This window comes from Erithacus rubecula, assembly GCF_903797595.1.
Source record: "Erithacus rubecula genome assembly, chromosome: 11".
NCBI classification, from domain to species: Eukaryota; Metazoa; Chordata; class Aves; order Passeriformes; family Muscicapidae; genus Erithacus; species Erithacus rubecula.
Genome location: NC_136663.1, coordinates 16,285,939 through 16,310,012, shown reverse-complemented (window position 1 = coordinate 16,310,012; position 24,074 = coordinate 16,285,939). Strand labels below are relative to the sequence as shown.

General features: G+C 41.6%; 1 protein-coding gene across 1 annotated transcript; it reads right to left on the bottom strand.

The window, feature by feature from the left end:
• Positions 1–288: 288 nt before the first annotated feature.
• Positions 289–23,265, bottom strand: WDFY1 (WD repeat and FYVE domain containing 1). The gene is made up of 12 exons (XM_079315258.1): positions 23,027–23,265; positions 17,456–17,523; positions 16,682–16,755; positions 15,473–15,527; positions 13,991–14,141; positions 11,252–11,364; positions 8,792–8,918; positions 7,136–7,241; positions 5,662–5,763; positions 4,775–4,905; positions 3,712–3,820; positions 289–3,157 (listed from the first exon to the last, which is right to left on the bottom strand). Exons 1-12 carry the CDS (start codon positions 23,161–23,163, stop codon positions 3,098–3,100), a joined length of 1,233 nt encoding a protein of 410 aa, XP_079171384.1. The 5' UTR covers positions 23,164–23,265; the 3' UTR covers positions 289–3,097.
• Positions 23,266–24,074: the final 809 nt, after the last annotated feature.

The window sequence follows — 24,074 nt, the reverse complement described above, 5'->3', positions numbered from 1 at the left end:
AAGGGGAGCCAGATGAACCAGAGATGTCTGTATGAGCTGGCAAGCAGAACACAGGATAGGGTTACACATCCATAACTGGAATCACACAGCAATTGCTCATCTCTCATCTCAGGGGTTCATGGTGGGCCTTTGACCTGCTCATTCAGTTCCAAGAAACACAGACAACAAGCTCTCCCAGGAACCTACAATTTGTACATGGGGCATGTAAAGGAAGAGCCAGAGCACAAAATGTAGATTGTGCTTTCACAAGATGGGAAAAAAATAAAAGGATCATCCAAACAGACTAAGTGAATATCAAGAAATATTTTATTGTACATGTAATCAAAGTTTAAAAAACAGACAAGGAGGAGCAAAGGACAGATTTATCTAGATTCTCTTAACTATGCAGGGTACAGAAATACAACTAGGAAAGAATTAGCACATATTAGTACCCTTTGCTCCCCTTCCCTGACCCAATGGAAGAGGTTACACAAGCGAGATCTGTAATGCTTCAAATCAAGGCTTCTCAGTAATTGCACACTTGAGCTGACATAGTTTGAAGTACGTTCAGTTTCATGAGAGTGTGTGCCTTCAAAACAGTTGTTTATAAACAAAACTACTCTCTCTCTAGTGGTTTGTGAGCATTACTCATTCAACACCAAGAGTACACTTAAAAGACTAATGATTTAGTGGCCATAATTGTCATTATATCTGAACCAACACTATCTTTAAGTATATCAATTATAGAAAATAGATTCCTTAGGCTGTAGAGAATATATTATTTAGTGGCAAAAACATAATGTAAAGAAGCAGAGGAAGTATTCACAGGGAAGGGAGGGAGGGAGCTGCGTGCTGGGCAGGGGCATGTTGAGTCATCAGAACTAAAAAAGCTGAGTTCTGGAGTGCTAATGCAAAGGAGTCATACCTCAGCATGATGGGTATAGGTTTGAGAATGTCTGGGTAAAAATATGGTACTCATTGCACATCTACATCAATCTCCCAGCTTAACTCACACCCTAGATCCTCCTAACCTATTACAGTGGGACATTAAACAATTCTAGCACTGTAATTCATGTTCTGCCTTACATGCTGTGAGGAAGAAGGCTTGTGTTCTCTTCCAGAACCAGACAGGACCAAGTCTGAAAGTGAATGCAGAGAATTATCAGAGTTTATTCACCCCTGCAACACTCCCCTTCCTAGTTTAGAAGGGTGAAGGCCTTCAGAGCATAAAGCTGCAACTGCTCTTCCAGTACAAGCTGATTTTCTCTCAACAGCTTAGAAATAAGTCTTCCCAAAAAACCTAAGCTATACAGCATGTAGCCAGAGTTGAATCAAATCACTGTGACAAGTGCTAAATCCTGGATTGAAGGCAAGACAAGTTTTGGGATCCCCACAAAAGATGGTTTTGTTTATTCTTCAGTGCCCCAATAAGGCTAGCAAATTAAAAACTCTTCACAAAACGTCCATAGAAGGCCCATGGGAAAGCAGACAAAGTAACAGTAACTATCATATGCTGGATTCTAATGCCCTTTGGAGACTATCAGATTTTTGGCTTAAAATGCAAGTGAATTACGATCTATTAATGATCTTAATCTATTTCAGCCTACAGCATGGTCCAATGCAGATTATTAGTGTCAAGTTACACACCTAGGACTTGAATTCACTAATACTCATAGCACCACTTGATTGTTGCTGTAAGGAAAGACAGTCTAACCCTCAACTCTTCTGCCAGAAAGAACGTATTACCTTTGATAATTGTGTAACACCACCTATTCCAGGCCAGCTGACCTACCCTTTTTTGTCCTCATACATATTGCAGCTGTGTTCAGATAAATCTTAACAGCTCCAAACTTAAACTCTGTGACATATCACCTTAGCTTCCAGTTACAAAATGAAGTCTCCTTTACAGTATTCAAATGCAGGAGATTCACTCAACTGACAAACCAGTTTACTGACAGTATCTCTCACTACTTATTTACTTTATGTGCCAACTGCACAGTCATAAAAACCTCACAGCTCTTCTTCATACTTCTCAGCTTCGAAACAGGAAAGGATCAATATAGGTATCTCAGGATTAACACTCCTTGGTGCAGGGGAAAAAGCAGCTGTTCTGTACCTCAGTAATTATTGCTCAGTATTTATCTGTTTTAAGCAACATCAAGACAGTATTTGAATTTATGATGGACTTTAGCAGAGACAGGTTCCCTAACATTAAAGAACATCAGGCTTTCCACAGAAAAAACATCTCTAAAATTTAGCTGGCCATTTTTCCTTAACTGTTCCTTGTAACAAGGCAGGTTTGTTTAGGTTTCCTTTCTAACAACATTATAGTTGTCAAAGTACATGGCTCATACCTGTGGCCAGTCTTTAGAGTAGGTGGGCTGCATGTTTTCAGAACTACAGAAGTTTATCAGCTATGCTAAAACACTACATAAAAAGCCCACGATTGTTTGCAGACTCACCAGCTACCTACACAGAACAGCTGTTCCACAAAAGTGATTTCACTAACAACTGAACTTGAAGACAAATACTACAAGAAAGCCAATAAAGGAGCTTGTGTGATCAAAAGTTCTCTTACTATCTCATCTGAAAGAAGCTACCTTCCACTTTAAACTATCTCCTCCTTCCACAGGAATAACCAACATACCTTTTGGAGGCAATTTAGACAGTGACTTGTCAAAAACATTTCAACAGAACTGCTTTTTGGAGGAGAGAATAAGTTATTTTACTATTTGCACAAGTTGAATTTACTACACTCATTTTACTCTGGTAATGTTTTAGCTACAAGGTATCTGTACAAGATATATCAGCAGATATAGCACATTGTTAACACTACATATGTAAACTGAGAGACAAGAGGTCCTTCCATCCAGGTGTCATATTGCAGATAAATGGTTTTTTGTCAGTCCGAGAGGCTGCGGAATCACACTTCAGCAGCACGGAGATTCCCGGGGAGCCCAACAGAAAAGCTGTGCTCTACAAGGGTGACTGTCCATCCTGGAACAGCAGCAGGAAGAGAATCAAGCAACCAGTGTTTGCAGTAATATTCTTGAGGAGGATTCCATTCATTCGGTGCATATTGCTGTACATAAGGTGCATAAACCTGCCACAGAGGAGATCAGCGGGAAGAGAAGCCAGTGGCAAGGCTGCAACCAACTACTGGCGTCATGTCCCAGATCTGCAAGGCAGTTGTGGAGAATTACACAGCATTAGTGTCAGACTCATAGGTCTTTCTGCAAGAGGCATACAAGCAAACATAAAGATATTCCTGGACACAAGGTAACAACTCCTTTTTAACCTATGCTTGAGGAAAATCTCAGAGTTACACCAGCCTTACAAACCAAAAGCCGAATTTGGGGCTCAAGAGTCTTTTTGCACTTCTGTGTAAGTCTGTTTTAAGAAGTGCTGAGCAGTTTGTCACAAACATGCTAATGTAAAACAATGGCAGAATGGCACAGTCTCAGTTCTGACATGCATGGTGAATGTAGAGCTCAGGCACAGCAAGATTCTGTATCAATCTGAGCTCCATGTCACTGACTAGTAACAAAGGCTTTCAGTGGCCCTGCTCCAAGCCATGAAGCTCAGAGCAAAGGAACCTGCATATTTCCTCAATACAATTCCTTCTTCCCACAACAGATTGCTTGTAGCAATAGTGGTCAGAAAGAAAGAATATACAAAAAGAACTCTCTATTAAATATCTCTTAGGCATGCAGGAAAGAGATGCAGTGATACCTTCACAATCCGGTCGCTCCCACAAGTCACCATGAGCCCTCTGGAGATGTCCATGGACATGTGTGAAATGTTGTGTTTTCCTTCATGAAAGGTTGCCAAGGAAGTACGGCTGCACAAGAATAATTGAAATGAAAGCCAGCCATCAGATGAAGCTTCATGGCATCACTACAGCAGTGCAAAATAAACTTAAAAGAAAATTAAGTTGCTCAAGTACTAATAAATGTACTGCAAGAGCTGCAGTGCCATATTAAAGGCGACAGAATTAAATTAGCAGGTCATGCTAAGGCACTGCTTGTGGAGTTGTACAGGTGTGACATCTCCTGACCTTCTGAAGCATGACTGTTAGTAATGCTAGAGCAGAAGTGGGACACTGAATTAGCAAATACTTCTACTCCTGGTTAAAGTCAAACTCAGCTACACTTTTCCTCTACGGGCTACAAAAGCTAACTAAAGCACAACATCCCACTTTTCAAAAAAGCCCAACACCAAGCAAACAAAAATTCCCAACAAATGAGAAACCCAATAACACAACAAAAAAACCCCAAACACTCCCAAAATTTTCACATCTGATTACTCTGTTCATATCAAGAGGAAAGGGGTTCCTTCATTTCTGTCACAAGATTAATAAGACAGCATATGATGTTTAACCTGATTTGCTTGCATGGAGAAAATAATGTTGAGCTCTGAAGAATATTTCCAAAGTTTTTAGAAAGTGCACATGAACTAATGCATATACTGTAGTGCACTGTCTGGCACCCACTTAGCAACATTAAGTGCAATCAATGGCTTTTAACTGAACTGAAGTGTTGAGACAAATACATCTCAAGTTTAGATCTGGACTCCTGGAAAAGAAGAACTAACAAGGATAAAAATGCTGTAATTCCACACCTGACCAAGTGTGCTTGCAGAGGCAGACAGGGGAATCTCTGCCATCACAGTGCTTTCAGCCTCCAAGGGCTTATAGCAGAGAGTCAGCTGAGTGTGTTCTGTAGTATTGTGTGTGGATGTGGAGCAAGCCCAAGGGTTTCTGCACGCCAGCAGAGTTATACAGTTTATTACTCACTCTTCATCCTTGATCGACTCAAAACAGGAATCACAGACACGGACCTGGAACTCAAATCCCATGATTGGGTAGCTCGACCGTTTGGTGCTGCACTTGCCACACACTGCTTGCCCACATTTTCTGCAATGATGCTTCATGGAGGAAGAAGAAAATAAACAAGTAAGTCACTATACTATGTCACTTGACCAGCGTACCAAGTGTCCACTGAACAACAAAAACAACAAAGCTTCTGTTTTGTGACCTGTCAGAAAGCAACCTGTTAGGAAATGCCCTGTTTCTTCAACAAAAGATCAACATCTCTGGAGTTCTGAACAGTTGTTTGGAGCATTAATGGATTTATCTCCATACTCTCTGGGCATATCCTCTTCTCCTGGAAGCTCCTTCTGGGAGAAGGGGAAAAAGAAGGTTGAACAAGCAACCCAGTTAAAGACAGTCTAAGGAAGCCAGAAACAGGTGAATGTCTTGGTGCCTGTCCAGTCCCTTCTTAAAGAAAACTACCTGGAAAGCTTTCCCATTCTGGTGCAGCAAGAAAGGGCCATTAGTGCTTCACTGGAGTGAGCATCTACATGCTTAGTTATGGGGCACTGTTTGTCATTTTTCACAACACTTGAGGATTAGCTGTCCACAGTTCAAATCATGGGAACATCCAGAGAAATACAACAGAGACTCCTAGCACAGCCTGGTTTGACCTGTGACAGAAGTTTGATGCAACACTTCCACAGAATTTGGAAATGTCTTAGCAGTGCCTGGAAGCTGTAACTTCTGAATATACCTCACTTCAAAGCAGCAAAAATACCAAGACTTGAAAAGATTAACCAGCCTTAGTGGTCTCCTGTTTACAGCTCAAGTGCTGAAGTACAGCTAAGCAGTGAAACCAGATATCTCACCTGTCTCAACCCTATTGTCTTTGTGTCCCACATTTGCTTTATATTCCAGAAGAAAGGCTGTTCACACTTCTGACAGGAATCGCTTTCTAGCCATTGAGGAGCCTAGAAAAGAGCAGATGTAAGCAATCAGAATTGTTTTCCCTCATACAACAGTCAAGGAAGTTTGTTTTAAGAACCCAAAATAAAGTCTTGCAAGTGCAGCACCGAAGTAAAGTCTTACTGGTTCAATTCTGGACATTACAACAATAAATTGCCTAGAGCATAGTACAAATAAAGTTTAGCACAAAAACCTCAAACCCAAGAATACAGTTATTGGTTACCTACACACCTCCTATAGTTTTTAAGCCTATAGGAATATGTTATGTTACTGCCTTAATAAGAAAACTCATTCAAACATCTAAGTTACTACTCAGATGCAACTAAAGTACTTAGTAACCCTCTGCAGGCATTCAAAGACTGCTGCTCTGGTTGTCTGAATGGCTTTTAAAAACCAGTGTAGTCCAAACTGTAGAAGCTATGAGGCAGTAATCCCCTCTAAGAAAGAGGGTGTCCAGAAGTAAATTCTATGAGTAATTGTCTTTTCTACTTTCATGGAATTGCAGTTTGAAATAATTAGGAACTCATCTGCATTTTCCATTCTGCCCACATCTTTGTTAAGCATCCCTTCTCCCACCCACACACTTTTCCTGCCATAAATGGACAAGGCCAAATGAAAATAGAGCTTTTACACATTTCAGCTCTCTCAAATACTTTAACTGAACATCCCTTTAAGAGATAGAGAGGCACAATATTTTTAGTACATAGACTTGAATTTGAACATGTATATTCTATACAGCTTTATACATCTCATGAGGAAGTCTCCCTGAGACTTGACAGGAGAGCTGGAACAACGCAGCATTTTTTTCTTTTCAATTCACTTAGATTGCTGACAATAAGAAAACAAAAATATTCTCAGTTCCACCACCATGAATATGAACTGATGCAGAAAGAAAGTGTATGGCCAGGTCAATTGGTGTGTACTGAGATCTTTTTAAAAAAAAAAAAGTTGCCTGGGGACTGAACCTCTGCTTCTAATCTACATCTCAAAATCTGCCTCTCACTTCTTTACCTGCTTTGACACGAGTTGAGAACTTATTTCAAGACTATTGAAGCACAGTCCATTGGTTTCTTTACCACAAGAGTAGTCTGACTGCTTTAGGTTGTTCCAGAAGCAAAGCCACAGGCATTCCAGTGAACCTGCTGTCTCTCTGAGATAAAACTCTAAGCAGTCCCAAGCATCTCCTGCACTTTGCCTGTCTGTGGCACCCATTTACTACACTGCAGCATGGGCAGTCACTAGAACAGAATATAATAGTGATATCATTCAGCTTGAAGTGTTAGACAAGGTGAGGAAAGCAGCCTGCAGAACTAAGGAAATCCACATTAGTCTCTGAAAAAAGGAAATAAACATCTTTGACCTCTAACATGAAGTTACCTCTTCTCGGCTGATATCCATGTTCCAAACAGCAATTCCCCCATCAGCTGAACAAGACACCAGCTGCCGTGTCAGCTGGATGTAGCAGATAGCCTGCACCTTGTCACTGCAAACAAAGCACACGCTGTTTACCACAGCTATTTAAACAAAGCTTGGTTTCACAGCAAACCCTCATTTACACTTGTAAATAAAGCTACTGAGGAAGCCCAAAACTGATTTCCAGTTTGCTAAGTTCACTAAGTAGAGCTCTGAGGATGAGTGAACAGATGCTGTCACCTGAGCACTACCCTAGCATCAGGATGTTGAGGTTGTTCATTCAAGCCTGACCAGAATACCAGAGGTACAGTCCCATGTTAACATTTGCTGGCAGTAAGCCCTGATGGCCAACTGAGTGTCAACTGGCTCAGAGTGCATGTGCAAATACTCTTGTGTGTTGGCAAGGAGAGCCACTTGTCAAACAGAGACAACTGGAAAAATAAAGAGAAATACTTGTTTCAAGATGCAACTAAGCAGCAGACAGAGGTTCCACTTTTTCTAACAAATCACAGTAAGTCAGGCTGTAGCTGCAAAGCAAAGTATGCATTCACCAATAAAACAATTTAATCCTAAAGAAAGTAATGGCAAAACAAAAGTCTGCCCTAAGAAATTAAACAAAGAATCTGAGCTGCATCAAATTGCTTTGCAACATCTAAATTGAATTAAAGAGTCATTCTGCTTCTCAGAAGTTACTTTCCCATTCAGTATGAAGAGAACCTAAGTCTTCACCAGGACACATGAGGCAGCAATAACAAGAGTATAAAGTCCTCCAGTTACCAGCTTCAGTTACCTTTCTGTAACTAAGACTCTTTTATGAATTCTTTATCCATAAAACTAAATACTCAAGATTTAACAAGAGCTCTAGAGCTAAGACTATCAGTCTTGATCAAAGATGGACAGAGACATGCATGGAATTAGACAAGAGAATACACTAGACAATTATCTTTAAATGTAAACAAGATCTCTATACCAGTGCATTTCTAAGTAGAATATATCTTCAGTGGTGAACTTCCTGTCAAACTGAATTAGAGCCCTACATTTAAAAATGGCAGCTAGTGTTGAGTCTCTAAAAATTAAGAGTTGATTGTACACAATTACTTCAACTTCAGAAGAGGGGAGACATGACACTTTCTGAGGTTGAGAGACTACTCCTGTAATTTAACCAACCAGTTATCACCTCAATGAGAGAAAGATAGAAAACAGGAACCTACTGAAGCTCATTTTATATGTGAAAATGAACATTCTTATATGAAAAGGTTCTAGCCCTCCTCTCACAGGTAACTCAGTGCAGTATTTACAATACAGACATGTGCAATTTTTACATAAAGGCCAAAACAGATTATTTAGGATTTTTACACAGCTCTTTCTATAAACTACTTCTGTGTTACTTCTAAACCATGGTATTAAGAATGTATTAAACGTGAACAAGAAAAATGATTTATCAGTAAAGCTTTTATAGTACTGATTATTCTTCTTCCCCTTCAAAGTGCTCAGGATTCTGCAAAAAGAAATTTTCTCCTTTATTCACAATGATTCAAGTATCTTGCCATGCTATTTAGTCTTCATGGGACTGTATGTTCATTACAGGACATGCAGGAAAAATAAGACTCCATTACATACTGGTGTCCCTGGAGCAGCAGCGTTCGCCCCTTCCTTCCACCAATATCCCACATGATAATGCTGTGGTCAGAGGCACCTGAGAAGAGCAGCCGTTGGACAGGATCCCACCACAGGGAAGTAATACTCCCTAGGAAAGAACATTCTGCAGTTAGATCTAAGGGACTGGCTCCCCAACACAGTGATGCCCTCCTGGAGCATTGAAGTGAAACCTGAGGTACTGCCTTACTCCAGTAACTTATTGAAAGCCTTAAGGCAAAGGAAGCATCCAACAGCTAAGTGCAGTCCTGCCAGAGAGGCAAGGAGTGCTGGACAATAGAACAGTTGTCCCTAAGAAGACAGATACAGCACAAGCCAGAAAGTCTGAGCTCTGCCCCTTGTATTTAGTAGGTGATTTTAAGAGTTGCCAGGCTATGTGAGCTTTGGAAGATAGAAGTACTAACACTTGCCAAGCAGAAACCAGTATCTACAACAAAGTGAGGTGCTTGGTCAGTACTTGCAGCACAGCACGCAGTGTTCTCAGGTAAAGCAACTCCCTAACAACCATTTACAACCTTAAAATAGTTGGACTACGAAACAAAATGAAATGAAATGCTCACTGATGTGAGCACATCTGCCACGACTCACTAAATTACAAAACCAGATTTCAGAAGGTCCAGTGTGACTGTGAATTAGTCAGTGATAGAAAGAAATGAGTCATCTGACAGTAGCAGCGTTATACTAAACCCATATGCATGATGGTAAGGCAGCCAGGAGACTAAAGGAGTAATTTTGTTACTCATGCCACCTATAGCTGTGAATTCAGGACATTTTATTCCTTTGCAGAGATCCTTCCTTTCAAAGAATCCTTCCATTGCTCAGGTGTAATCAAAAGCCTTGCTAGTCCAAAACCAAGACAATGAATAATAATAAGGGCCCAAATCAGTTCTTTCCAATGCTCTGAAGCAAGAGATTTTTTTTGCCTTCTTTAGGGCTATGCTGCTTTCAGACTGACCCATTTGGGAATAGCATGTGCACCAAAAAGGCACTAACTTTGACAGCATTGCATAGAGGAGGCTGATATACATGGTGAATTCAGGAAGTTGAGAAGAAACTCTGAAATCATTTCAACTGCAAAGCAAACACTGCTTGCTTATGAAGTCACACTTAGCAAGAGCTAGAAAGCAAACAAAATAAAATCACACTCTTGAAGTCTGTCAAACACAACTGCACTCAAAGAATTAGATGCCATTTAAGTTTAGTTACTACATCTTGAGTATATTGCACAAATATGGTGGAGGAAAAAAGGTTACACATAATCTGATTTGCTTTAAAAAATAAAAAAAGGAAAAATATTAAATAACTAGTACTATACCAGTTGGAGAAAAATCTGTTTCTGCCCCTGAAATCATCTTTTATGCTGATCTCAATTCTCTTTTTAAATATCACAGTCCCCATATAGAAATATATGAGCCAAGGTTGGCTGCTGTGTAGACAGCACTGTTGAAGTTGGTGCTTGGAAGTCCACAACTCAAGAGACAGAACACACACTATAAGAAAGTGCCACACAGACATACTGCTTTTGGACTAACTGCAACATCTACCAAGAAGTTGTATTTGAACACAGACCAGTGCAAAAGCATAGAGAGGGAAAGGAGTCTCGAGGGCCAAGAGAATTATTTTGCTCTAAATAGAAGCAATCTGAAATTCTTCTTGGAAGCAGAAGAGACATTTATCACTTGAAAATCTCAACTTGCCTCCTGCATTCAAAATCAGCTGCATCATTTTACAGTCATCTGTAGATCAGGAATCTACCCAGCTTTAACAAAGCCTACTCTATACTTCCAGTTGTTAAACAAGGCAGCCTTTTCCAGTGGGTCAGAGACTCATGACCCAGTAGTTTATCCCTACCCACATGCAAACTGTCAGCTGATTTGGAAGTTGCCAGTACCACATGGGAAAAGGCATTGTCTTGTTTATTTTTCTTAGCATATTATTAAGTTACATATTACTCAGTGATTTGCATTCTTGCCTTACTCATTGCAGCAGACATTGGCTCTGTATCATGTTATGGACCACCTGATTCTTCATTTGATGAAAGGACTTCAGCTGTACTACAGAGGATGAGACATTTGCCTTAGAGTAGGCAGCTTCTCTACCGATAAGGGGACTAAAGCTTTTAAAGGTGGCCATCTAGTGGATAACTTGTATTTAACTGAATGCACATGCTTACTTCCATTTTTCATCTATAATAAAAATGCCTGTAGGTTATAAGGCTAAGATTTCCCTCTAGCAAGAATGTGCTTGTTCTTTAACAGGAAGTCACGTACAGCTTACAACAGCTTATGATAACCACTACCCTGGACTGGTTTTTCATCCAGTATCTACTCTGAAGAAGCAGAGATGCAACTGAACATCTCACCCCAACTTACAAAGAGGTACCGTACCTAGGACAAGTGGCTTTAAGACAAAGAGTTACTTTACCTTCATGCCCTTTGAGGGTTGTGATAACTGAGCAGGTATTCTGCTCAAGCTTCAGAAGAGTGATCTGTCCAGAATAATCACCAACAAATGCATGCTGAGTTTCATGATCATATCTGAACACCAGTCAAGGAGAAGCTTCATTTGTTCAAAGAGTATTTTTCATGACTGAAACAGTCTGCTATAGGGTCTAAAAAAATTGGAAAGAACATTTTAATATGCTGGGTGAATGTGTGCATAATTACTTTTAAAGTGGTTGGAGACTGTAATAAACATTTTTTATTCCTTTCTTCTCATCACACTTCCCTACAAGTGCAAGTAAAACTGTACAGAAGATAAGAGAGAAGAGTTTTAGAAAGCCACTGGAGAAAGCCATGAGATAATCCATGCCCTAGTTTAAGGCAAGCCAAGCAGCTTCAAGCCATTTCTAGCAGATATTTACAAAAAACACTCATGCTTGTCTACAAGATGCCAAAACTCATCAGGATACTTGTTGCAGTGCAGAGCTCTCTGTAACCATTACTAGCACCTCAATGGACATCGGGCAGTATTCAGTCTTACCTGGTGTCTTCTCCAATAAACCCTTTGCTTTCTAGCATGGTAGTAGTTGATATCCCCAGGAGAGGAAAACCAAGATACAAGGATGCTGACCCTCCACAAGCGTTCACCTTATAGTGGAAGTACACTCCCAATGTTCTAGCTATTGCCAAGGTGAGACTGTCTCCCTTGTCCTGTTCTCTAGACTTCCCAGTTTACCAAAGCAGGTTCTTGAGTGTGATATTGAAAACTGAGCTAATTTCAGAAAAGATTCTTTTAGTTAACACTGAGCTAAAAGCCTCACCAAAGCCTAACATGGGATTCATTAACAAGGTGGCACATTGGGCAAAACCATTACCTCGTAACAGTTCTGATACTTGGCTTTTGCCATGATGCAACTATGAACTCCAGAAAACAAAGCATGGCAAGCCAGTGGAACTAGATAATTTGCTGCTTTTAGAAGACTTTTGTTATTCAGACTATAAGCAAGAGCCATGAAAGGCCTATGCAGCTGACAGCACATAACCCAAGAGCAGTGTATAAACTTAGGTGTCCTCCTTGAATCACACAGAACCAAGCAGCAGCCTCTGGTATCCAACAGAAAAGGCTAACTTTAAAAAGACAGTCTACCAAAAAGCCTAACACCCTGAGTGAAAACGCAGAGGCTTTGCCATCTGATGACATTCCAAAATCTCTTAAGCCTTCAGGATCTTGAGATAAACAATTTGCTTTCAACAAATCCTCTAACTCCCCGAACATGTGATCCTTTCTTCATCTTGGAAGTTCAGGATTGTCTTATCCCCACTAATCCAGTAAAGAATAGGCACTCTGCTGTGTTTTTCAGAAGCTTACACATAGGATCATTAACAAACAACTTCTAAGGAACCTCCTGATAAGGGAGGCCAAGCACCTAGTACACACACAGCAAGCTGATTCTTCCAAACACAAATCCAAAGGCAGATCAATTACAATGGATTTCCAAATGTCAAGTTCTTCAGTGGAAATTTATTTTTATATTGATATAAAAGGTCATATTCTTTTCTCTACTTTAATAATAAACTGTGTCATTATTTGCAATAGCATTAGCTGTAGAAGCCACTGATTTCAGTGAGGCTCAGACTGTTCATCAGACTGCTGTGAGCTGGTCTCCAACACACACACCAGCTTTAACCTATTCTGTGCTGCACTCAGCTGAGGGAAGCTGCACATGGAATGTTTTGTGGGACACAACTCCCCCAGACTCTAAAGAAGAGCAGCAGTACAACAGTATAAACCTGACAGTTCTTCAGTCAGTAAGGCAGGGTCTGTACATATGGGAGACCTCAGAAGGCCAGACATGCAGATGGCAACTGAGTTTTCCTCACAGCTTCTTACCAGGGCACAGGTATGCAGCCACTCTACAGAGGGCTTCATGTTTTCAAGAGATATTGTTGACCAATGTTTCAGCTTTTGAATCTTGCTACTTCTAAAACATTACTGCCATTAAACCTCCTACAGCAACCAATACTTTCAATTACTGTCCAGCCACATCTAAACTGCCACCATTAATAAGTGCTAAAAATAGTTTTAGAATTCTCAGTATTTAACTTTCTTTCAAAAGCTTTGATATGTGAATTACCTTTCAAGCTACTGGATTTTTAAGTATTTTACATAGGGTAAATAATGCCCTGAAGTACTTAGAGCTGAACAGACAACCAGAGTGTCTAAGCTGCAAATGCTGCAGTTAAATGTAGTTTACAGAAATTGTATGCAAACAAATTACTACTGGTGAATAAAATTTCAATGTATATGGCAGCTTAAAGATAGAAAAGATTAACTTGAGCAAAGACAGAAAAATTAAAGTAGTCCAAAGGGTTTTCATGTTTTATGCTCTAGAAGACTCAAAGGCACACTGGCATCTGTTGAACAAAGTGACCTGCCCAGGAAGTGTACAGGCCAGGCTATAGATACACTCACTGCCACAAGATGCTACAGACACCTCAAAATCAGGAACTAGCACACACTCGGATTTCTGCAGCTCAAGGTCTCTTCTGCTAATAACCACTAACAGAAATAAAGGTATTAAACTTCTAATGAGAATAAGGGTTAGCAGACTTGCAAGAGATGTCACTCTAGGTTTTATACATGAAAAGTTGGGAACAGCTTGAGGAAAAGGAATTAAGTACTCTCCCAGCTTCAGGGCAGCAATCATTTTTTAAAGGATACTGTAGACATGAAGCCCAAGAGGTGAAGTAATGTCTCCCCAGCATGCTCCCACTCCTGGTGCACATCCAGCTGATACACTTGTCATGACCTGTGCTGATAAGCCACTCTGATGCCAGGCAGAAAATAATAGCAGACACTCGATTCTGATGAGCTGCAAGAAGAAAAAGATTCCAGCTATTTTTCCCCAAAAATCCAAGTACTGTGTACTTCCATTCTAATTCAGACAGACAAAGGTGATGATATCTATGCAATGCCCCAGGGAGAACTTCCAACATTACATTATACTTGCATCTAGGCTGAATGAAAAAGTTTCCATAATTCTGTTTAGGATTTGCCTTTTGAATAGCTCAAGTGAACCAAACCCATCATCAGTTGATGTAAGCCTTTCTCCCAGAGAGAGAGAAGCTGAGTTCAGCCCAAATACCCAAGTTTAAGGAACAGGCAAACCTTCAGCTTCCTCTAGTTGGCTCAGAACTTCTGGGAATAATGAAACATATCTAAAAACTTGAATTGCTTTACTAAATGCATCTTTTTCTAACTCCAGAGAGCTATGTTCACATTCATCATTCCAAGGACCTGAAAGGATATCTAGTCCATGGCATTCAAACTGCTCCCTGTGACAGCAACAAAATCTCACCCAGCTTTGTTGAGAATGCTGTCACTAAGCAAGCAGTTACACGTGCTTTAAAAAGAGACCTCCCCCACCCCCCAAGATGCAAGTACTTCCCTTGACTGAATTGTCAAATCATCTCCCGTAGGATAAAGGGAGGTTTTGCTGCTTTAGGAACAAGGTCTTTTTCTCCCAAGCATGAACATTGCTTCTATCAGTGTCAGGGAGTCACAAGACAAACTGCACTTTGTTTTGCTACATAATCTGCAGTCTTTAAGAGCTTCCTTCAGGCCTAAAATATTCCAATTTTAATCAGCAATTGAGTTGAGTATTTTTCTAAAGGGTGTGTAGACAAATGATGAAATTATAATTTCTATAAATATTATAAGACATACCCTGTTTCCCACATATTGGAAAAATAAGCTCTTTTTCATCCCATTTGCTCTCCTAGGATGACAGAGAAGGTAAAGACTTTTACCTTGAGCTAGGAGTAACCAAGCCCATTGATTACAAGAAGCCAGGAGAGAAATTGCAAATATCAAAATGCACCTTTAAAAAGTTGTTACACCAACACTCATGGAGTACAACTACTCCACCTGAAAAGCAAAATCTGAGCTCACTAGTTCTGGCTCATTACACTTGCAGGCTAATGATGTAATGAACTTAATGACAATGACTACAACTTGGACTCAGATGTTTGACAGAATGTTCTTCTTATGGCAGTTATGCCCCAACTAAGTGACAACTATAAGGTCAGTCAGAGTTAAAGCACATCTGGATCTGATTAATCTGTGACTGGGTCCAGTTTCCCTAACATTGTAGGTACCTTCCCTTTACACAAATGTTAGTGTAGAGAGTGGTTAACAGTTTACCTGGATAAGTCTTCACAAAGTTCATCTTATTAAAGTCCTCAGAAATATGAAACTCCTAAAAGCAAAGTGAAATTGTTAGAAGATACCACAGTGGCATAAGCAACATTGGCACCCTAAAAGGAGCAGCAACCTCACTGACCAAAATTTGCATAGCAGCAGTATATCCCACAAAAAAACAGGCAGCTCCTGAGACTGGAGTAAAGCACACTGAAATACCAACTGTAAATTCAGGTTTTAAGTGAGCTGAATTTTCAACAGGGAACATCCTTTCACAATTGAGTTTGCTGAAGTGAGATTATAGGAAGAGGTAAGATCTCATTTGTCCACAGCAGGAACAAACAAAACTGTATCTCACAGAACTTAGGATTTGCATGTTCTTGACTTTACAATGGACAGGTTTAAGTAACAGTGTTCTCTATTTGATCCATTAGACTTAATGAAATTTTAGAACTTGAAATTTCCAGTAGTTATCACCAGAATTCTATGCACTTCTTTGCAGGCTATTCATAGCAGTTATCTGTAGAATCACTCTTTATGATACTCATGCAGTTCCCTGGCTTCTTATGGGGCAGTTATTATTTTGACCTTATTTTCATAAAGAAAGGAAACCATTAAAGCATCTGAGAGTCACAAGATCCCTCTCCTTCACCAAGGGGGGCAAGAATAAAACCCAGTTTCTGTTCTGCCAAGTCTGCTCTCCAAGACAGGGATAGCAATTACAGGAAGAGTACAGAAAGAGAGAAGAAAGAATTCCCAGCAAGAAAAAAAAAGATGAAACCAGCCTCTTATAATTTTATAGCTAGTGTTGAAATTTCTGCATCACAAAAAGATCTGCAGCAAATAAACCCAGGATGGCAGGATACAGATAGATCCATACTCTTGGCCAGTGGCAAACTAACTGCAGTTCACAACCCCACCATGGCACTCTGTCCAGCTTACTGTACTCCCCTCAAAACTACTCCTTGGCAAAGTGTAATTGTCTGGGTCCACTGCTGCACTACTGGCTCAAAGGCTCACAGCTAGCTAGAAGAACCTTTGCTTTGCAGTCCTCCCACATTCATCTCAGCTTAACAGTCAAGAAGCTCAGCCATTCAGCAGTAGCTGCATTCCAAAATGAATGGAAAGAAAACAGACTATCAGCTGCCAGCAACACATGGACAATCTGAGCAATTCTAACCTACATTCAGAAGAAAAGTCACAACAACTTACCATGATAGCTCCATTATCCTGGCCAACAAATATCCGTCTGCTGTCATGATGATAAGCCATGGCAGAACATGGTGCTGTGAAAAAAAAGGAAAGTACATTACCATATTTAAATAGAGGTATTAGGATACACATGACTTTTATTAAAGTAAATTCTTTCACTCAGGACAAAAGCTGTTTAAGTAGTTTGATAGAAACTAGTCTGCATAGCTTACATCCCTTGGAAAGACAGTTCAATTCCCATGTGTGAAGCTGAGGAACATGACTACTGTAACTCAGACACACCAACAGGGACCATATGCAAACAGGATTTCCTGCCACAAGGTGCAACTCAGCAAGAGGAATTTTACACAGGCTGAAAGCTGAGCTAACAGCAACAGCTGGTTACACTTAAGAACTTGAGCTCACTAAAATTATCTCAAATGCAGCCCTTAAAGAGAAAAATGCACACCTTGGAAAGCTGAGAGTATTCTTATGTCTCAACTTTCAGCTAGTGGCCAGAAAAGTTCACTTAATTGGCAGACAAATTATTTACCATCACCTCCAGCTGCAGATCCACAATGATTTACCTGGTGAAGGATGTGGTTCTGACAGAACACTGCCACAGATCTCGCCTACTATGCAGCTAGTTTCAAATCAAAGTCTGATCTACATTTGCTGCAAAGCTCCCAAAATCAAGATCATTGAGGGAATCCAGGCCTTGGGGAAATGAGAAGGAAGAACTCCTACACACAAAACCCACACTACGCCATGGTGCCACATCCATGTTGTACTTACATGCCATGGTGTGATAGATGCTGGGCCAGTACTGGCCACTGTCTCTCTTCAGCCATACTCGGATTGTCCTGTGTCATGGGAAGAGCAGGGAGAAGCTCGCTGTAAGTGCATCACCCCTTGCATCTGAACCACTTCATTACCTATGGAGCACCTCCACTCCCCTTAGCTTTTCTGCTACTCAAATACAATAGAGGAATGACATAACAGAAATAACAGCACTCTAACACTGCTGTTAAGAATAGGTACCCTTGGACTTGGAAAAGTTTTCTTCAAAATTATTTATACATGGAGTTTCAGTAAGTATTAAATGTAAACACTATTTCAGCTCACCTCAGAAATTGCTACAAATTGCATCCCTTTACCTCTTTCTTGTCCTTGGTTGATATAAGTCAAATTCAAACTGCAGGAACTTTCTATCTTTGGCAGAGCAAACCACAGTTTGTTTATAGCAGATTAAGTAGCTGATATGTTAAAAAAAAAAAAAAATTGCAAATAATTTCATTACAGAAGCCCAAATTTCTTAATTTTTACACAGCACCTCTCTGTAACTCACCCTTCAGCAAGCCAGATATTGAATACTAATAACAGAAGCACCTCATCTTCTAGACCAGCATATTATTGACATTTCCATCCCCAAATATTAGGAATTCATAGAGGACCACATATCTAAGTCAGTATTATTTCCTCCAAGCCATGCCTCTAATCCCTCATGCAGGAAGACAAAGGACAAGCAATGTTACTTGTTGTTGGTTTGCACTGCTTCTCTGCCCCAAGTATGATCAGGATTGATGAGCCAGCCAAACAGAATGTGAAAAGCTGACAAGATGACTTGGACAGCATGCTAAGATTCTTTATAAAATTTGCTTTAGTTTGCAAATTTCCAGAATCATCTCTTGGAAGGAAAAGATAAGTGATCTTGAGAACATTTAGCATTATACTACTCTGATGACTGTCAAATCCAGGGAGGAGGGATGTAAGAGTACAGCAATGAAGTGGAAAGCTACTGTCAATTAAAAACATTCTTATAACAGACACACTGAAGGGACTCCATCAAGAATTAAGAGCACACATGTAGTCAGCATTAGGGTTAATTTAAGTCCTCTTGAAATTTCTTCTCCTAACCATTGTTTGCCTTGTTGCTACTGTTTAAATCACATTTCCTCATTCCTAAATGATCTGTAAATATATGTACCTGGAAACACTGTCAAGAGGCTTCACTGAGATGTGCTGTTCTATTTACTGTTAGCTAATAAAAGTTCTGGCTCTAGAATTCTCTAGAAAAGTACTAGGGGACTGATTAGTTAGACATCGTGTAGGATCAACAGCAAAGAATTTAACATAAAAAGAGCAGTTGTTATTTCTTGGTAACACAAAATATGGGGAAAACTGTTTTCAGGTCATTCTAATAGCAGAGGTTAGCACCTATGCACCTCTTTCAGCTTTTTAACTGGCTTTTTAAAGCAGCTCCATCATACTCAAACTGTTCTGACATGTCAGATGGTGGCTTCCACCCTTACTAATTCAACTCTTTCACTTTTAGGCAAAGTCATATAATTATTTTTTATTTTAAAAAAATTACATGATAAGTTATCATGGTGATCAAAATCTTCCATTGCTGATTTTTTCAAAAGCAGACTTAGCTTCCTCTCGAGTATTGTGGTTAATTGTAGTTAATTAACTGAACTAGAATAAAGGAATCAAAGATTTGCTTTTCTAAGAAATTATTTAATGGAAGTATAAATTCTGTGTTGGTTATCAACAGAACAGTCCCTCAGTGAAGTTGAGAGCCTAAGCAAACAGCTGCAAGTTAGCAAAATTAACTTCTGAAAGCTTCTTATTTTAGTTTAAGAAAGATTTAGACTTTATTTGCCCCATGCTTGCAAAGATAAGCTGTCAGCTTTATATCTAATTATATAAAGCTCTGACTGAGCAAAATTTGAAGACACTGTTTCATAGTAGTCAGCAAGTGACCTGTGCCAAAATGCCTCTTCTCCCTGACTCCCTTTCCCACAGACCTGTGATGCATCTCCTTTTGTTAGAACAAATTAATTTGTGAAATACTAGTTCTTAAAGGACTAGAGAAGTCCTCCAGTAATGCTGCTCCTACAATCTCCTTCAGTCACTCAATTGCTTTGTTATGACAACTGCCTTAGAGTCTTTAGCAGTTTCCTCAAAACTTGGCCTTTATCTCATGGAGAATCCTGTACTCATACCTGAGAAGAGCTGGCTACCACTCCCTTCTTAAGCATTCCTAAGGCTCTAGAAAGACACAGGATTGTTTGACAGTAGTCTCAGTAAGGATATAAAAACTCATTAAAGAGTACCCAGAGATAGATATAGACTTTTTAAACTCTAGACTTAGGTCTCTAAGAGTATCAGGAGGAAGCAAAACTTTTTAAAACAAGATTAAAAATTACCCCCAAACTTCCCTAACATTCAGTATTGAACCAGAAGCTGCTTTCAGCTGGGGAGCATGAACCTTTATAGAAGCACAATTCAAAGGGGTTTTGGCATAAGATTTTTTAATGTAACATAAAGAAAGACACTCAAAAGCCATCTTCAAGCAACACTGACTGTGGCCTTACCAGTTTCTAAGAGTTTTTATTGTTCTCAATCCTGTTTCATTTACAGAGTGAATAAGCACCCAACAGTGTTGGAGAAAAACCCTGGGGTTTGAGAGCAGAGACAATGCTGTGCTCCAGCAGTGTTTGTGCTCCTGCTACACAAGCTGCCCTCTGCATCTTCCTAACTCCTTCATACCAACAACTGCTTTCCTACCCAAAATCAACCACTGACAGTTGTTTTCCAAGCAAGAACAGAATACTGCCTCTTTCTGGTAGTTGAACTAAATCAAAAATATTTATACTGTTATCAACCTTGTTCTCAAAACAGCATTAGGCATCTGGTTTAATCACAATGCAACAAAAGCTCAAAGACACAACTGATAGTTTTTATCAAATTTCTGCTAAAACTAAATCATGTTTTGACCAATATTTAAGTTTCATAAGCAAAAAAAAAAAAAACCCAAACAAAACAACTAAAGCTAATACTGTACTTTAAGCAGCTACTGATGGTCACCAAACACCAGCACTGGAATGTGCCAGTGACTCCAGAGCTCCTGTTAGTCTGTAGTAAATACATTACTTCCATCTTGCATTTTGGGTCTTGTACACAGCTTATCATCCCTCAGCATTCCCTGCTGCAGCTGGGAAACACTCCTCTTGCCTTAGCTATTTGTCTGCTGAGGGACACACAGCAACAATTCCCAATATTGTCTTGCAGCCAGGGTCAGACAAGATGCCAACGGGAACACAGAGTTAATCATCCTTTCTAGATAAGTTCTGAGAAAGATTCACAGATGGCAAGTGTCCTGCTGAAAAATCCAATTGGGAAAATTAGCTCTTTGTCTCCTACACGTACATTTGTTTCTTTTTTCATCTTTAAAATGTTTTTCAAAAATCGTAGAATTTTGCTGGCATTCACAGATCTACTATGAATTTTTTTTGTATCCTCTAAAAAAATAAAACCATTACTTTCAATTCTAGGAAATATAATTTAAAATAGAAAGAACTACAATGTGTAGATCTAATGAGAGAATAATCTACAACATTCCCAGAGAATGTTTGTGCACCAATGTTTTCCTCACTACCCAACTTGTAAACACATTCCTCAGACTGGTTATTATGAAATACTTGACAGCCTTAGCTGCATTAAGATGTAATAAAAAATACTTTAGCCCTGCTCTTAGTACACACAGCAGCTCTTTTGCTCCTTGCACTCTGCACTTTGCTGCCAGCAGCATAATCAGTTACGCAGTATTGACACCTACACCCCTCTTGTAGCAAGCAAACAGGGGAGCACTGTTTGACAACATGTTGAACAGGTGAAAGCTTTGATGTAGTGTAGGAGGCATCCCAGATTAGAGGCAATACAGTGCAATAGTTTCTGAAAGTTTAAAGATTTAAGTAATTTCTCACAGTAAGACAGGTGACACAAATTCAGCCACAAGCCCACAGAGTCACTTGGAAATTACACACACCCAAAGGTGGGCAGTGGCCTCTGCTGTCTTTGCACAGGTCTGCATCTCGCATCAAAACTTGCCCAGGTAAAGATGCAGCTCCATCCTTGGCTCTTATCAGCAGTTTAAGCATGAAGTCTGCTTAACCTTTGGCATTAGGCCTTGAGTTTAAAAACTGGCACTGTCTGCCACAGACAAGCCTCTGCAAGCCCGCACCATGAAACCCTGAGAAGGCTGAGCTCTGACATGGAGTCTTAAAAATCACTATTTCTTCTTCTCTGAACACAAACTGAACACAAACACAAACAATCACACCTAAGTGACTGGAAGGAAAGGAAGCTGCCCATTCCCATCCAAAAGCTGTTATCCAGCATATGCTGCACAAAGCCATCTTCACAGGAAGGGATGACAACCAGAGAGCTGATCTGTTTGCACTTTTTGACCTAAAAATAAATGCCTGAAAACACAGTTCAGATAATACCGCTGCTTTGCTGATTTTCAGCACTCATACCCTCCTATTTCTCACAAGGTCGAGCAAAAATTCATGCAAATATTAATGCAAATTTAGTTTCTAAAGCTTTATAGTATAACATTATAATTATCCCTGCACCAAGCTATACCTCAAGCAATGCACTTTTGTACTTTTAACATCGTTCTTTCAAACGGAGCCATAGTTTCTTAAGAAGCATCTTCCATCTCTCTTCACTTTTCAGAGTCACTTTCCACATAGCACGGGTGAAATTCCGTCTCTCGCTATACACTGCAGACCCCTCACCACTCTCCTGGCCACATCCCTCTGTACTACCTGCTTCCTCATTTCCACCTTCCCTCCATCTGAGTAACTGCTTAGCGATGTTACCAGCTTCTGTGGCAGACCTTTCATGTGCTATGCGAGCCGGGGCAGAGAAACAGGGTTAGACTGTAAAGTCACCTTCCCTTCCAGGCAGAAAGCACCGTGCCCAGCAGCTCATCACCCCTCTCCCCTCAGATCTGCCAACTCACTCCCTGAGCGGCTCAGCCCAAGGGAAGCAGGGTTGGGACGCGCACACCGAGCCACCAGAACGGGCTCGTTCCGAGCGGAGCAGCTCGGGCACTCCAACTCTCCCGACAGGCAGGGGAAGCAGTGACACACTGCGAGTGCTCCAGCCAGCAGAGCGGAAGGCCGAGGGAAGCAGATTCCCTCCCTCCTGGTCTGCTCACAGCCTCTGCGGGACCCATTCGCACACAGGGCGAGCTGTGCCTTTCCAGGGCTCGGCAGGGCCGGGGCAGCGCTCTGTGCCCGGAGCGCAGCAGCTTCTCCCGCCGCCGGGACAGTGCCAGTGCCAGTGCCAGCCCCGCGGGCCGGGCCCATCTCCGTCACAGCTGACGGCACCTTCCTGCCCGGGACAGCGGCTCCTTCCGCGATCTCCTCACGGCTGCGGGCACGGGTCCCTGCGCGCCTCCGGGCAAAGGCACAGCGCACACACGGCTTCCCCTCAGCAGCCCCCGCCGCCCCGGCTCCCGCCCCAGCCCGCGGCCCGGCCCTGCCCGGCGGGGAGCGGGCCCCGGGTCACCTGTCCTCGCCGGCCGTGATGACGCCGTCCTCCTTGGGGATGAGGAGCGCGGCGCTCACGGCGTCCTGGTGCCCCTCGACCTTGCTGAGCAGGACGGGCCGGCGGCTCTGCGGCCGCGAGTGGATCTCGGCAGCCATGGCCCGTAACGCTGCGTGTAGCGGCGCCGCCCCGCCGGCCGAAGTGTCCCGAGTAGCGGCGCAGCCCCACCGCGCGCCGATGGCGTCACGGCGGGGCGGGCCCGCCAGCCGTATTGGCTAGAAGAGAAGGGCCGCGGGCCGTAGCTCATAGAAGAGCGGAGGAGTCAATCTGTCGGTGGGGGCTCCGGCCGCCTGCCCGGGGCGGGGCGTGTCCGCTCCAGTGTCCCCTCCTGTGTCCCCAGGCTCAAACACGGGCGCTTTGGCCCGGCCCGCTGGGCTAGCTGTGCTCTCCCGTGGGGTCTGTCCAGGAAAAGTCGCCGGTGACCCCGGCTCAAGGAGCCCGGTCGCTGCCCATCCCCGCTGGCATGGGGCCACGGCAAGGCAGCAAAGGAAAAGCTGCTCCCCCTGGAGTAATTAACGGAGGGATATGGGCTCAGGCAGGATGTGTAGTCACAGGAAATACATTAGCTCCTCTCTGTTAAAGCAGCTGTAATCCTTCATCCTATAAATCCTTAAGCAGCTGGATTGTGCTGTTATTTTCTCTGTGTTCACTGCATGGGAATGTTGGCCACGTAGCTGGGTAACCAACAGAATTCCTCCCCTCAGCGCTTGGGTTTTGGTATTATATCTGAACAGCAGCCTTTGGCTATAGCTAACATACACTGGGCTTAACTGAAAACCCTCACTGGGAGCTGGGTGAAGCTATTTGTGCTCTGGATGTCCAGACAGAGCTGAGACCAAAGAGATATAATCTCCAAGAGGAGGTCAGACAAACCTCCTGGAGCAGGGTGCTGGGCATTGTACCATTTGATAAGCTGTCACAGGCCATGTCACAGAGCTGCAGCCAGGGAGGATGAATGAGGCTTCCCCAGGATCCTGAGGGAGGGCAGAAGACAGCGATTATCTTCCCC